This window comes from Poromitra crassiceps, assembly GCF_964638095.1.
Source record: "Poromitra crassiceps genome assembly, chromosome: 3".
Lineage (NCBI taxonomy): Eukaryota > Metazoa > Chordata > Actinopteri > Beryciformes > Melamphaidae > Poromitra > Poromitra crassiceps.
The window spans coordinates 84,670,542-84,685,748 of record NC_139625.1 but is presented as its reverse complement, the minus strand read 5'-3'; the positions used below and the strand labels follow the sequence as shown (position 1 = coordinate 84,685,748).

Here is a 15,207-nt window from a genome sequence, read left to right as displayed (position 1 = left end):
TTGATTGGCAACTTGTGATACTGCATCTAGTGATTTTTCAATTAATATAGATTTGAGTGTCTTCCACATGAGATGATTGCAGCTTTGCAACTTAATGACTCCCCGATGTTAGATCTTTTTCCCCTTTCGTGAAAAAAGAGGGTGCTGTGTGCCGTTTACTGATGATTATTTGTGGGTATTTGAAACTCTTGTTGCCATTTGGAGTCACCAACGTTGCCAACATCAAATTATAACTGGTCGATATCTGATCATGGTCGATATCTGATCATAGGCATGTGGTTTTAGGAATAATAAACAATAAAAAAATAAAAAAATTGAACATACAATCATTTTCTACATGATGCCATGTTGTTACTGCAGTCAAACAGTCACTATCTCCAGCTCAGACAAGTTGCTGGGGTTTAGCCACTCATTTGTAAACAGCCTCTCAGAGCCAATCAGGACTCTGCTATTTCCCATACCCACAGGTTCGTCCCGCCTACATTAGTTAACCCTTTACTGGCTGTTTTTGAGACCTTTTTTACACAAACATTACAGGCCGATTTCCAAACTACCACTGCTGTCCAAAATCCTAGAGAAAGTCGTAGCCAAACAAATTACATCTGTACTAGAGCGGCACAATATTTATGACAAGTTTCAGTCAGGGTTTAGGAAGCAGCATTCCACTGAAACGGCACTTTTGAAAGTATCCAATGATATTTTAATGTCCTCTGACGCAGGTGACTGTTCTGTGCTGGTACTGCTCGACCTCAGTTCGGCATTTGATACAGTAGACCACCAGACGCTTTTAAAGAGACTACATGACTGGGTGGGCCTATCCGGCACAGTGCTGGAGTGGTTTGCCTCATATCTTGCCGACAGGAGTTTCACTGTCTCGTCTGGTGATTTTGTGTCGGCGTCCTCTCCATTGTTTTGCGGGGTCCCTCAAGGCTCGGTCCTGGGGCCCTTGCTGTTTGGCCTTTACTTGCTCCCACTGGGTCTGCTCATTAGTAGTTTTAATATCACTTACCATCTGTATGCGGATGACATCCAGCTCCACTTCTCATTTAAACCCAAGGAGGCGAAACAATTATCTCGCCTCCTAGATTGCATTAGCGCCATTAGTGCCTGGTTGGCGGAAAATTTCTTACAGCTAAATGCTGACAAAACCGAGGTCCTGATCATCGCCCCAGATAACATTGTCCCTGTGATCCTTCAGAGCATTGGCACTCTCTCATCTTCAGTCCGGTCGAATCTGCGTAATTTAGGTGTAATTTTTGATCAATCTATGTCATTTGACCATCATATAAAACAACTCTCCAAATCATGTTTCTTCCACTTACATAGTATTAGGGCATTCACAGACTAGTCGACTAGTCGACTAGTCGACTAGTAAAACCACTAGTCGACACTGTGCTTAGTAGTCGACTAGTCGTTTTAGCAAAAAAAAAAAAAAAAAAAAAAAATTTTTTTTTTTTTTTTTTTTTTATCTTTAAGAAAGAACATACATGGACTATCATATCCCATATCCCCCACAAAGAACATCAAAACACAACAAAACAAAACAAGAAAACTGCATAAGATACACAATAATCCAAGAACAAACAAGACTATTGGACAAACAACCAAACAAAAACAATGCATTCAAAGTAAATACATAGATCTTGCCCTGTTGGCAGCTAGGAAATGCATAGCTTTAAATTGGAAACCATCCAATCCCCCAGCTGTAGTTCACTGGTGGAATGAACTCTCAAGCTACCATACGTTGGATAACATTTACTACAAGAGCAAAGGCAGATTCTTAGACATCCCCAAAATATGGCAACCACATACAGAGTTTGACTTTAAGAACTTTTTACCCCAGTGTCATTAGGCTTATCAGGATAGGAGCTGAATGCATTGTTTTTGTTTGGTTGTTTGTCCAATAGTCTTGTTTGTTCTTGGATTATTGTGTATCTTATGCAGTTTTCTTGTTTTGTTTTGTTGTGTTTTGATGTTCTTTGTGGGGGATATGGGATATGATAGTCCATGTATTGTATGTCGTGTAAATACCTCATGTTCTTTCTTAAAGATTAAAAAAAAAAAAAAAAAAAAAAAAAAATTTTAATTAAAAATAAATTAAAAACGACTAGTCGACTAGTCGACTACCTTTAGGGACGACTAGTCGACTAGTAAAATTCACTAGTCGTGAATGCCCTACGTAGTATAAGTAAACTCCGATCTTTAGTCTCCACGACAGAACTGGAGATGCTTATTCATGCATTTATTTCATCACGTATAGACTATTGTAATGCCCTGTTCCCCTCACTTAGTAAATCTGCCCTCGGCCGCTTGCAAGCAATTCAGAATGCTTCAGCAAGACTCCTCACAAGATCAAATAAATACTCTCACATTACACCCCTTCTGAAATCACTCCACTGGCTCCCTGTTCCATTTAGGTATCAGTTCAAAATTCTCACACTCACCTACAGAGCACTCCATGGTCAGGCTCCAGCTTACCTGGCTGATCTACTCATTCCCCACTCTTCTGTTCGCTCCCTCAGGTCAACTAATCTTCACCTCCTGTCTGTCCCACGCACCCGCCTCGTGACCCGTGGTGACAGAGATTTTGCCGCTGTTGCCCCTAAATTGTGGAACTCTCTGCCGCCTGCTATTAGGTCTGCCCACTCTGTTGACTCTTTCAAGGCCCAGATTAAAACTTACCTGTTCAAACAGGCCTTCACCTGACTCCCTGTGTAGTGCACACCCTGTCGTGCACTTATGGGTATTTTCGCCCCATGCACTAAGCACTTATTACTGTATTTTGATTATTGTGTCCTTGCCATATCTTGTTTGCATTATTTTTAGCTGTGTATTGCTTTCCATTTGTGTGGCTTAGTGCCTTTTTACTCTATTTTATGTCTATCTATGCACATGTAAAGCACTTTGTGACTTTTGTCTGTGAAAAGCGCTGTATAAATAAAATTTACTTACTTACTTACTTACTTTTTGACAAAAATGTATCATTTTTACTAGGTGAAAAAGGTTTGACTAGTTGACTACCTTTTGGGAGTAGTCAATGACTACTAAATGCAGGAGTCGTGAATGCCTTAACACAGTGGTTCCACAAGTGGGGTCGGGGGTCAGTGAAATGACTTGGGGTAATTGTGCTGTATTCACTGACGGGTACATGGAAACGGACGCCCACATCCGCGGTTGACATAAATGTTTTTCAGAGGGTCCGGGTTCATTTTCAAAGCTAGAGTGATTTGTGTATCATATGAAACTAGAAGACCTATTGCATCCATGATATATATATATATACTGTATATACCGTATATATATATATATACAGTATATATATATATATATAGGCTATATATATATATATATATATACAGTATATATAGTGTTACGATTACGAGGGGGTCCTTGGAAAATGTTCTCCTCTGTAAGGGATCCCTGGCCCCCCCTGCCCTTCCAGGCAGAGCAGCTCTCACCAGTTGTTGCAGTAGGGCCAGTGGGCTGTTGGTCAGTCCCCTGCTGTAGAAGTGCTCACACTGGGACAGGTCTCTGGACAGGGACACGTCTGTGGCGATGTCCTTCCTGGCATTGACCCTGTAGTCTGTTACACACGTGCCATGCACTGTGCTCTGAAAACAACAGCACATTAGGAGCTTAGGTTGTGAATATGGCCATAAAATACAGGTGACAAAGCCACATGCAAGTCAGGTAGGCTATATTATATATATATATATCCCTAATATTAATACTAATATATATAACCATGACGTTGTTGTGTTGGTCCTCCGTGACTGGGAGCATGAGAGCAGATATGACGTTGTTGTGTTGGTCCTCCATGACTGGCAGCATGAGAGCAGATACTAACCATGACGTTGTTGTGTTGGTCCTCCATGACTGGCAGCATGAGAGCAGATACTAACCATGACGTTGTTGTGTTGGTCCTCCATGACTGGCAGCATGAGAGCAGATACTAACCATGACGTTGTTGTGTTGGTCCTCCATGACTGGCAACATGAGAGCAGATACTAACCATGACGTTGTTGTGTTGGTCCTCCATGACTGGCAACATGAGAGCAGATACTAACCATGACGTTGTTGTGTTGGTCCTCCATGACTGGCAACATGAGAGCAGATACTAACCATGACGTTGTTGTGTTGGTCCTCCATGACTGGCAACATGAGAGCAGATACTAACCATGACGTTGTTGTGTTGGTCCTCCATGACTGGCAACATGAGAGCAGATACTAACCATGACGTTGTTGTGTTGGTCCTCCATGACTGGCAGCATGAGAGCAGATACTAACCATGAAGCTGTTGTGTTGGTCCTCCATGACTGGCAGCATGAGAGCAGATACTAACCATGACGTTGTTGTGTTGGTCCTCCATGACTGGCAACATGAGAGCAGATACTAACCATGACGTTGTTGTGTTGGTCCTCCATGACTGGCAACATGAGAGCAGATACTAACCATGACGTTGTTGTGTTGGTCCTCCATGACTGGCAACATGAGAGCAGATACTAACCATGACGTTGTTGTGTTGGTCCTCCATGACTGGCAACATGAGAGCAGATACTAACCATGACGTTGTTGTGTTGGTCCTCCATGACTGGCAACATGAGAGCAGATACTAACCATGACGTTGTTGTGTTGGTCCTCCATGACTGGCAACATGAGAGCAGATACTAACCATGACGTTGTTGTGTTGGTCCTCCATGACTGGCAGCATGAGAGCAGATACTAACCATGACGTTGTTGTGTTGGTCCTCCATGACTGGCAACATGAGAGCAGATACTAACCATGACGTTGTTGTGTTGGTCCTCCATGACTGGCAGCATGAGAGCAGATACTAACCATGACGTTGTTGTGTTGGTCCTCCATGACTGGCAACATGAGAGCAGATACTAACCATGACGTTGTTGTGTTGGTCCTCCATGACTGGCAACATGAGAGCAGATACTAACCATGACGTTGTTGTGTTGGTCCTGCATGACTGGCAGCATGAGAGCAGATACTAACCATGACGTTGTTGTGTTGGTCCTCCATGACTGGCAACATGAGAGCAGATACTAACCATGACGTTGTTGTGTTGGTCCTCCATGACTGGCAACATGAGAGCAGATACTAACCATGACGTTGTTGTGTTGGTCCTCCATGACTGGCAACATGAGAGCAGATACTAACCATGACGTTGTTGTGTTGGTCCTCCATGACTGGCAACATGAGAGCAGATACTAACCATGACGTTGTTGTGTTGGTCCTCCATGACTGGCAACATGAGAGCAGATACTAACCATGACGTTGTTGTGTTGGTCCTCCATGACTGGCAACATGAGAGCAGATACTAACCATGACGTTGTTGTGTTGGTCCTCCATGACTGGCAGCATGAGAGCAGATACTAACCATGACGTTGTTGTGTTGGTCCTCCATGACTGGCAACATGAGAGCAGATACTAACCATGACGTTGTTGTGTTGGTCCTCCATGACTGGCAGCATGAGAGCAGATACTAACCATGACGTTGTTGTGTTGGTCCTGCATGACTGGCAGCATGAGAGCAGATACTAACCATGACGTTGTTGTGTTGGTCCTCCATGACTGGCAGCATGAGAGCAGAGATGATCCCTCTCTTAATGTTGAGGATGTTGAGCGGCTCATCTGGCTCAGGGTACAGCTGCACGTTGGTGACCTGCTCCACAGTGAACTTCAGAGAGTTCCTGATAGGGAAGAGACACACAGCACTCACATGCCACACTAAATAAGAGCGGGTGAATTAAAGGTACTTTTCTCTGATTGGATCGTTTGAGGGCGGCGCCAATTTGTATCCAGGGACCCGGGAAACAGTCCCGGGTCCCTAATGTGAAACCACCCTAAGATATGTTTTGTACTAACTTCTCCATGGCAGCCTGGAAGTCCTGGGAGCTGGCGGCCTGCCTGTAGACCGGCTGGCCCTGGGGGTCCATGACGGACACCTCGCTCAGGTCACAGTCTCTGGTCTGCAAGAGGAAGTTGCAGGTCTGGGGGACTTCAATCTCCACCTGAACATATGTGATAACAGAGAAAGAGACAAAGCCAATATAGTGACAGACAGTGATAACAGAGACAGAGACAATAGAGTGACAGACAGTGATAACAGAGACAATAGAGTGACAGACAGGAAGGGAGGGTGCTCAGATATGAGCTTTCTATTACCAAGGGAACTAAGTTGGACAAATACTGGATGTCACATACCTGGCAAGTGACTTTGGGGCCGTTCTTGAGGTTGGCAGTGCCCGTCACCCCATTCCTGCTCTCTGTGGTGTACTGGTAGACATATTTCTTATAGGCCTTGAATCTGGTTGACACTGGGACAGAGTAATAAGCCACATGAAGTCACTGGATTACAAACGAGGAAGTGGAAGTATGCATCACAGCGGAACTATCAATAGTAGAAAACGGAGCAATACAGAAAAACAATCTCATATTATAAAGAGCAAAGTAAAAAGTCCTTTAAAGTGATAATGCGGGGGGGGGGGGGGGGTAGGATAGTGTCCAGGGGATAATGTCCATGGGGGGGCATGGACATTGAATATAACATGGGTGGGTGGGGTCGGCCATGATTATCTGAGAGCGCTTGAGCATCCTGGCTGTGTGCAGGTCCTGATGGCAGGTTGCTTCAGCATCCTGGCTGTGTGCAGGTCCTGATGGCAGGTTGCTTCAGCATCCTGGCTGTGTGCAGGTCCTGATGGCAGGTTGCTTCAGCATCCTGGCTGTGTGCAGGTCCTGATGGCAGGTTGCTTCAGCATCCTGGCTGTGTGCAGGTCCTGATGGCAGGTTGCTTCAGCATCCTGGCTGTGTGCAGGTCCTGAAGGGATGGCAGGATGCACATTTTCAGCATGTTGGATGATGTGCTGCAGTCTGGAGATGTCCTTGGGGGCAGCAGCAGCAGCAGCAGCAGCATACCACACGGTGATGGAGGAGATGAGGATGGACCCAACAGTGGAGGTGTAGTAAAGCGCCAATGCTGCCTTTGGCACCTTGATCTTCCTCAGCTGCCGAAGAAAATAGATCCTCTGTTGAACCTTCTTGGTGAGAGCTCTGGTGTTCAGCTCCCATATCAGGTCCACGCTGATTGTTGAGCCCAGGAAGTGAAAGGACTCCACAGTGTTGACTGAGTCACCCAGAGTGATGGAGGGAGGCGGGGCTACATTCTTCCTGTAGTCCACTACAATCTCCACTGTCTTTAGAGCATTGAGCTCCAGGTTGTTTTGACTGCGCCAGGTCGTCAGGGGGGTCGATCTCCTGCCTGTACACAGACTCATCTCCATTAGACATGAGCCCTATGAGGGTGGTGTCATCTGCGAATTTCAGAAGCTTGATGGTCTGATGGCTGGAGGTGCAGTGAGACTTCATTCCCCATTCATTTTTCAGAAAGAAATTGTGACTTGGTCAAAGCAAGTGATCCAGATATATTCACAATCAGGAGAGACCATAGAACATTTCCACAAGGTTTCCCTGTGCACCTCCCACTTCCAAGATGGCAGCAACCCTGTTTTGTCCTGTGTCTCTCTGTTCAGTGACTTCAGTTCAGTTGGCTTTTATCACTTTGGGACCAAGTTTTTTATTATTATTAGAGATTGTGAATGGACTATAAGTATTTTTGGACCCTATAGCCGATTCCTTGGCCCTTTTGGATTTCAAGTGGTGTGTGTTTGTGCTGACTCATTGGATTCACTGCAGTAGCAGCCTAGCTACCAGGCCTCAGCACTGAGCTGCACTCCCTCCACCAGGCTAAGCCCAGGACTCACCAGCAGCTTATCTACCAGGCCTCAGCAGCACTGAGCTGCACTCCCTCCACCAGGCTAAACCCAGGTATCACCAGCAGCTTATCTACCAGGCCTCAGCACTGAGCTGCACTCCCTCCACCAGGCTAAGCCCAGGACTCACCAGCAGCTTATCTACCAGGCATCAGCACTGAGCTGCACTCCCTCCACCAGGCTAAGCCCAGGACTCACCAGCAGCTTATCTACCAGGCATCAGCACTGAGCTGCACTCCATCCTCCAGGCCACCATGATCTATTGCTCTGCTTCCACCAGATCTGAGGCTGTATTTAAATTACAAAATGCATTCAATATTATTCAAAATACCCTAATTAAGCTTAAACTTGTTCTTAATGCAGATAAAACTAAGTTGATGTTTTTCTCTAAATCCAATATCCAGTGTGCTACTATGCCTCGAATGACTACAATCCAAAACAAGGTGATAGAGGTGGTGTCATCTTATAAGTACCTAGGTGTCCTTCTTGATGAACACTTGTCTTTTAAACTCCATACATACTCCATATGTTCAGAGAAATGCCCCCTACTTATCAATGAACTTCTCTCGTATCTGGAGTGCTCACCAGTACAACACCAGAGGCAGCTCCTCTAACTGTGTTGTTCCTCCCGTGAAGGAGGGGTTGGAGCTCTGACCTTCCACTTCAGTGCCATCAAAGAATGGAATGCTCTCCCAGAGAAACTCAAAAGTCAAAGAGACCTAAATCGTTTAAAAACCGATCTTAAATCTTTTCTCTCTAGTCGTGCGCTCAAAAAAGAAATATATGAATATATTTTTTTAATATTATATATTAAATATTATTATATTTAATATATGACTACTTTTTTTTATCATGTATTTTAATGTTTGATGTATATGTGTATTTGTAATTGCTTTGAATGCCAAATAAACCAAACCAAATATTGACCAACTAGCAAATTGGAGTTTTACTTTAGAAATAAGGATGGTTTCTATTTTCAAGCTAAGAAGCGACTTATGGATACTACCTTTTTGCCTATATTCGATTATGGCGATATTTTATATGTGAATGCTCCAAAATCACATCTTCATGTTTTAGATACAGTTTATCATGCTGCTTTAGGATTTGTAACAAACAGCTCATTCCTCACACATCACTCATCATGTACTGTATGAATTGTCAGGTCAGTCATCCCTGGACATAAGAAAACAGTCACATTGGTATTTGTTTGTTTACAAAGCCATCCTGGGCCAGCTATCAATTTACATAAGCAGCTTGCTCACTCAATCTAGAGGTCATCATTACAACCTGAACCTGAGATCAAAAAATTGTATCTCGTATCATGTTCCTACTGTGAGAACTGAGTTTGGGAAACGTGCTTTTAGCTATGCTGCTCCTTTCTCCTGGAACCTGCTACAAAAAGATTCGAAATTACCTTCCCTCATTAGGATGGATCATATTTCAAAGAACAAATTGGACACCTGCTGGCCAAGGAGTGCTTGGATTTTATTTGAATTATGAAGCCATTTTTTTAAACTTGTGTTGGTTTTAATGTTGTGTTATATGTGGAATGAACTTTGTGCTGTTTTCTTGGCCAAGTCCCACTTGAAAAAGAGATGGAAACCCTGGTTAAATAAAGGATATATAAATGTGTGTGCGTGCGTGCGTGTGTGTGTGTGTGTGTGTGTGTGTGTGTGTGTGTGTGTGTGTGTGTGTGTGTGCGTGCGTGCGTCGGAGTAAATGGTCGCCATTGTCTGTCCTGATTCTGAATATTATAATAGCTGAATTGCTTGGTGAAAAATGAATGGGGAATGAAATGTCGTAGGTCCCAGGTCATGCTGAACAGTGTGACCTGAGGCTGGAACATATTGGCTCAATATATATATATATATATATATATATATATATATATATATATATATATATATATATATATATATATATATATATATATACCCCCCTATATATATCTTATATAGGGGGGTATATATATTTTTCTTCACAGTCAATCTTCCACATGTTTGGCTTGGCTCCAGACCTTTGGACCCGGTGACTAGATGATAATCCTTAGCCTTTTTCATCTCAGCCATTTTGTGTCTAACAGGCAGGAAGTAATACAGATGCAACCAAAACATTAACGAGTGCCCCGGCACTGAAACATCTACATGGATAGGAAATTGGAATCCCTCATGAATGTTTTGCTTGCACCTGTGTTACTTCCTGCCTTTTAGACACAAAATGGCTGCCGGTGGAAAAAGGTCAATACTGCCTCATAAACACCATGGAGCAAGAGTCCAGCAACTACTGCTATCTCCAAACAGCAGGTCATGTGTTTGTTAGTTTAGCACAGGCATTATCGACCGGTCCTCAGTTCAATGTGTGTGTTTGCAACATACCCAACTGCCACCCCCAACCCCAACTCACATTTTCCAGCTATAGACTGTTTTCACAGAATTGTGTTGCTATAGGGAACAGTTTGAAACCTAGCTGATTCCCTGTCAGTTATTGCACGCCGCATTGTGCTGTGCCTTAAACACCTCTTAGCCAGTGTGAAAACACTGTAAACCATGGCCTCATCATGGTGCTGTGCCTTAAACACCTCTTAGCCAGTGTGAAAACACCATGTGCCTTAAACACCTCTTAGCCAGTGTGAAAACACTGTAAACCATGGCCTCATCATGGTGCTGTGCCTTAAACACCTCTTAGCCAGTGTGAAATCACTGTAAACCATGGCCTCATCATGGTGCTGTGCCTTAAACACCTCTTAGCCAGTGTGAAATCACTGTAAACCATGGCCTCATCATGGTGCTGTGCCTTAAACACCTCTTAGCCAGTGTGAAAACACTGTAAACCATGTGCCTTAAACACCTCTTAGCCAGTGTGAAAACACTGTAAACCATGGCCTCATCATGGTGCTGTGCCTTAAACACCTCTTAGCCAGTGTGAAATCACTGTAAACCATGGCCTCATCATGGTGCTGTGCCTTAAACACCTCTTAGCCAGTGTGAAAACACTGTAAACCATGGCCTCATCATGGTGCTGTGCCTTAAACACCTCTTAGCCAGTGTGAAAACACTGTAAACCATGGCCTCATCATGGTGCTGTGCCTTAAACACCTCTTAGCCAGTGTGAAATCACTGTAAACCATGGCCTCATCATGGTGCTGTGCCTTAAACACCTCTTAGCCAGTGTGAAATCACTGTAAACCATGGCCTCATCATGGTGCTGTGCCTTAAACACCTCTTAGCCAGTGTGAAAACACTGTAAACCATGTGCCTTAAACACCTCTTAGCCAGTGTGAAAACACTGTAAACCATGGCCTCATCATGGTGCTGTGCCTTAAACACCTCTTAGCCAGTGTGAAAACACTGTAAACCATGGCCTCATCATGGTGCTGTGCCTTAAACACCTCTTAGCCAGTGTGAAAACACTGTAAACCATGTGCCTTAAACACCTCTTAGCCAGTGTGAAAACACTGTAAACCATGGCCTCATCATGGTGCTGTGCCTTAAACACCTCTTAGCCAGTGTGAAAACACTGTAAACCATGTGCCTTAAACACCTCTTAGCCAGTGTGAAAACACTGTAAACCATGGCCTCATCATGGTGCTGTGCCTTAAACACCTCTTAGCCAGTGTGAAAACACTGTAAACCATGGCCTCATCATGGTGCTGTGCCTTAAACACCTCTTAGCCAGTGTGAAAACACTGTAAACCATGGCCTCATCATGGGCCTTATTGCTTAATTTGAAAACTATAGCTTATCTCCTGTCAGCTATTGTAGCCTATTAGCAAACACTGCAACAGGAAGTACAGTAAGCTATAGGGGCAATTTAGAATGTTTACGTTGTCAAGTTAAAACCATCTATACACATGTCAAAGTCAAAGGAAATGGCCAATTAAGTCTACAATAATTTTAATTACAATTTTGAGGCATACATATTCAAATTATACAGAATCCAAATGAAAATATGGCAAACTTCAAAATACTTTTGGAATTGTCAATCCCTCTATCATCATCGGTCCCAATCAAATGGTGTCCTGTGGGAGGCTTTGTTTATGTTTGGATTTAGGACTATTTATTTTATTGATCCTTTCTTTATCTAGGAAGGTCCCATTGAGATATGATCTCCTGTTCCAGGGAGGGGGATGGGGATGTGAACGTGTGCGTGTGCATGTGCGTGCATGTGTGTGCGTGCATGCGTGTGTGTAAAAACTTACACAAACATGTTGATGTCTGATCATCGTCATTGCCTTGCTCTGGAAAACAACAAAATACAGTGATCATATAAATAAGTAAACATTATTTATTATAATTCTAAAATATAATCTGATTAAAATATGTTCATATCTTAAAATTGCACTGAGCATCCATTTAAATATTTTAACCCACACAATAAAATACAATACAATCTATATGTAATTATTAGTATACCTAATTGCAATTGCAATTTTCATTGAGCATATCAATACCCCTAATAGTATATCATTTATACTATTTCAATATCTGCATTACATGCATGTACATATTGTATACATATAGAATTACATTTCACTGTGTGGCTTTGAAGTAAATGAATGCTTGGTGCTAAGGTGCTATACATAAATAATGTAAGGTTTATGTATGATGTTTTAACCTATATAGAGTTTAACGATGATCTAATATGTCTTATATTATACAGATGAAACATTGAATATATATCCATATAAAAGATAGAGAAGAGATTGAGAAGATACACTGATTCAATCAGGATCAATTCGGTAACAGCCTTTGACCAAAACATTTGTAATGAACTGGATGAACATAGAAAATAGGGCATAGGGCATATACACCAGCTACTGCAGTGAATGCTACTTTAAAAACACCAAACACGTATAAATTATATGGTTTTAAGAGTTTTTATTTGTTTACTTTTTATATGCATTATTAGCCTATTCCAGCTAAATGGATCTCCATCAAGTGAGTGAGCCAGCTGGTAAAAGAAGGAACTTACTTGCCCATGCATAGCTGCTCAGAAGCAGCAGGCCTAGCAGACAGAGTTTGGTGTCACCCATGATGGGCCTGGTTCCTCCGTGCTCTTCAGCGCTCTGCAGCTCGACTAACTGTCAGCAGCTCGACACTGTCAGCATCTTATATAACATCTCTGTCAGTCCCTCCTTCTCGGAGTGCTACAGAAAAAATACATGTGGCAAAGCCTGTGAGGTCGTTTCAAAGTGCAAACTGTGACTATCATTGACTGCTACTGTTTGGGAGATATCAATATAGGATGCTTTTTTAAATTGAGTTATGCCATTAAAAGTAAACATTCGCCTACCACCACGGAGACCCGAGTTCAATTCCCGGCAGCGGTACTTCCGGCATGGCCAGACGTTCCTACAGACACAATTGTCTGCGGGTGGGAAGCCAGTGGGGTACAGTATGAGTCCTGGTCGCACTAGCATAGCGTGATCCTCTCACGCGCTATGTCCTGCCGGTGAAACTCCCCGCTGTCAGGTGAAAAGAAGCGGCTGGCGACTGCACATGTATCTGAGGAAGCATGTGCTACAACTTTCCCCAGATGGGCAGAGGGGGTGGAGTAACGACCAGGACAGCAGGGGGAATTGGCCAAGTACAATTGGCAGAAAACGTGTGAAAAATGTAATAATAATAAATAAATAAAAGTAAACATATAAACGATAATTTGCAATGGGTGATCCTTAATCCAGAGAACTTCTGGTTTTCTATCCAGCTGGGTGATTCCCCTGTCATCATGTGTCAATTAGTCACTGGCTAAATAGCTATAAAACCGTACGCTCTGGGGCCTGAAGCCCAGGATTCCTGTAGACAAGGAACATGTTTTGTGTTCGGAAACACAAAGTGAACTTCCTTGATTAATCAATACTGTGTGGAGGGCCACAATTGGCCCCTGGCCCAGACTTTGGACATGCTTGGGCTGTACAGTGTATGGCAGGGGGGTTTAAAGTCTGAGCCTGTGGGCCTCCCCTCAGACAAAGCTTGGGAAAAGCCCAAACTTGCTCAATTCAATTCCTGGATGCCTCTAACCTCATGAGGCAGCTGGATTCACGTGAAATCATGAGTTCACGATCACGCGACAAATCCATCTGGCCACGCTCCAATCTATTGGTTTGAATCTGAGCCACCAGTGGTTCACACCAATCAGCGTCCTACGAGGCAGCTACGGGCGGGCTTTGGTGTGACGCCAGCGAGAGCCAGACCATGATAGACATGATATACAGGTGGTTGATCCAATCACCTGCCAGGTATTTTTTGAAAGTGTCTGCCCTTTTGAAACGTTTTCCCGACTGACTCGTTCCCAGACGGTTATGTGAAAACAAACCATGTGGCAGTGTCAGGTTAGGATGCCTATGGGATCATGACTATGTTATTTATATAGACACTCAACAATTGAGCCGAGATAGCCTCATATTGCTTTTGACATACATCAGACTACACTAAATACATAAAAAGAGGCCTGTTTGAAGGTATTTATTTGTTTCTGACTCTGGGAAACTACTCTATCTCTATTACCAAATCCACACATTTAGGCTATTCTATGTGATCATCTAATGTAGGCTACCTACGATAATAACTAATGTGATATTTTTTCCATTGACTGAACCTCCCCTGCACGCATGCATGCACACACACACACAGCAACCCTGAATGGGCAGCAGCGACAGCAGGCGTCTACACACGGAAAAGGTTGCTGCAGTGTGACCGTACTGTAGTAGGGCCTAGTATGCAAGAGGGTTGGATGCCGCTCCATGCTGCAGGTAGGCTATATCGCCAGAAGATTGCAAAACATAGGATATGATCCATATACAATGAAGAGGAGTGATTTTTCCAGCAACTTGTCAGATTTTGCTAGTGCTTTCCTGTAGCCTAGCCTGCTGCTGGGTGCCACCCAGCATGATCACATGGTCACTTGATACAAACTAGTGTCCTCTAGAGCAGTGGTTCTCAAATGGGGGTCCGGGGACCCCCAGGGGTCCGTGGCACTTTGCCAGGGGGTCTGCGAAAAGTTTTCAGGAAAATAAAAATAAAATAATTTTTTTTTTGCAAAAGCTTCATAGTTCAATTAAAATGTGTTATGCTTTAAATCTAAAATGGTTCATGGATTACATTCTAATCTAACAAACCTATCAATTTAAAAGTCAAGCACGTTACCATGGAAACAATTAAGCTTAGCCCAAAATCACAAATCAGAATGAGGGGGGTCCCCAGTGTGCGAACTATACTGTGGCTTTCGGGGAAGCCGACTTTTGAGGGGCTCAAATTCATAAAAGGGCACTACAGGAAATTTGAGGCAATTTGAAGGCCAATTTAGGGGTATAACTCATTTTAAATCAGCACGCTCAAAGACAAGGATACAGCTCTTGTCTGTTCCACTTTTCTCTCCAAGAGAGAAAAGCGCGCTGCGCACACAGAGAGGGAGGGAGGGTGAGAGAGC

At 43.4% G+C, this 15,207-nt stretch overlaps 1 protein-coding gene across 1 annotated transcript in view; it reads right to left on the bottom strand.

The window, feature by feature from the left end:
• Positions 1 to 12,811, bottom strand: part of apoba (apolipoprotein Ba) — a gene marked incomplete at both ends in the record, with an annotated part of 64,174 nt that extends 51,363 nt beyond the window's left edge. Inside the window, 7 exons of the mRNA XM_083633194.1 lie at positions 3,459 to 3,611; positions 5,553 to 5,700; positions 5,876 to 6,021; positions 6,215 to 6,327; positions 6,559 to 6,650; positions 6,926 to 7,268; positions 12,751 to 12,811. Of these exons, the coding sequence (XP_083489320.1) occupies positions 3,459 to 3,611; positions 5,553 to 5,700; positions 5,876 to 6,021; positions 6,215 to 6,327; positions 6,559 to 6,650; positions 6,926 to 7,268; positions 12,751 to 12,811 (1,056 nt within the window). The remainder of the gene's footprint in view (positions 1 to 3,458; positions 3,612 to 5,552; positions 5,701 to 5,875; positions 6,022 to 6,214; positions 6,328 to 6,558; positions 6,651 to 6,925; positions 7,269 to 12,750) is intronic.
• Between the last annotated feature and the right edge of the window lie 2,396 nt (positions 12,812 to 15,207).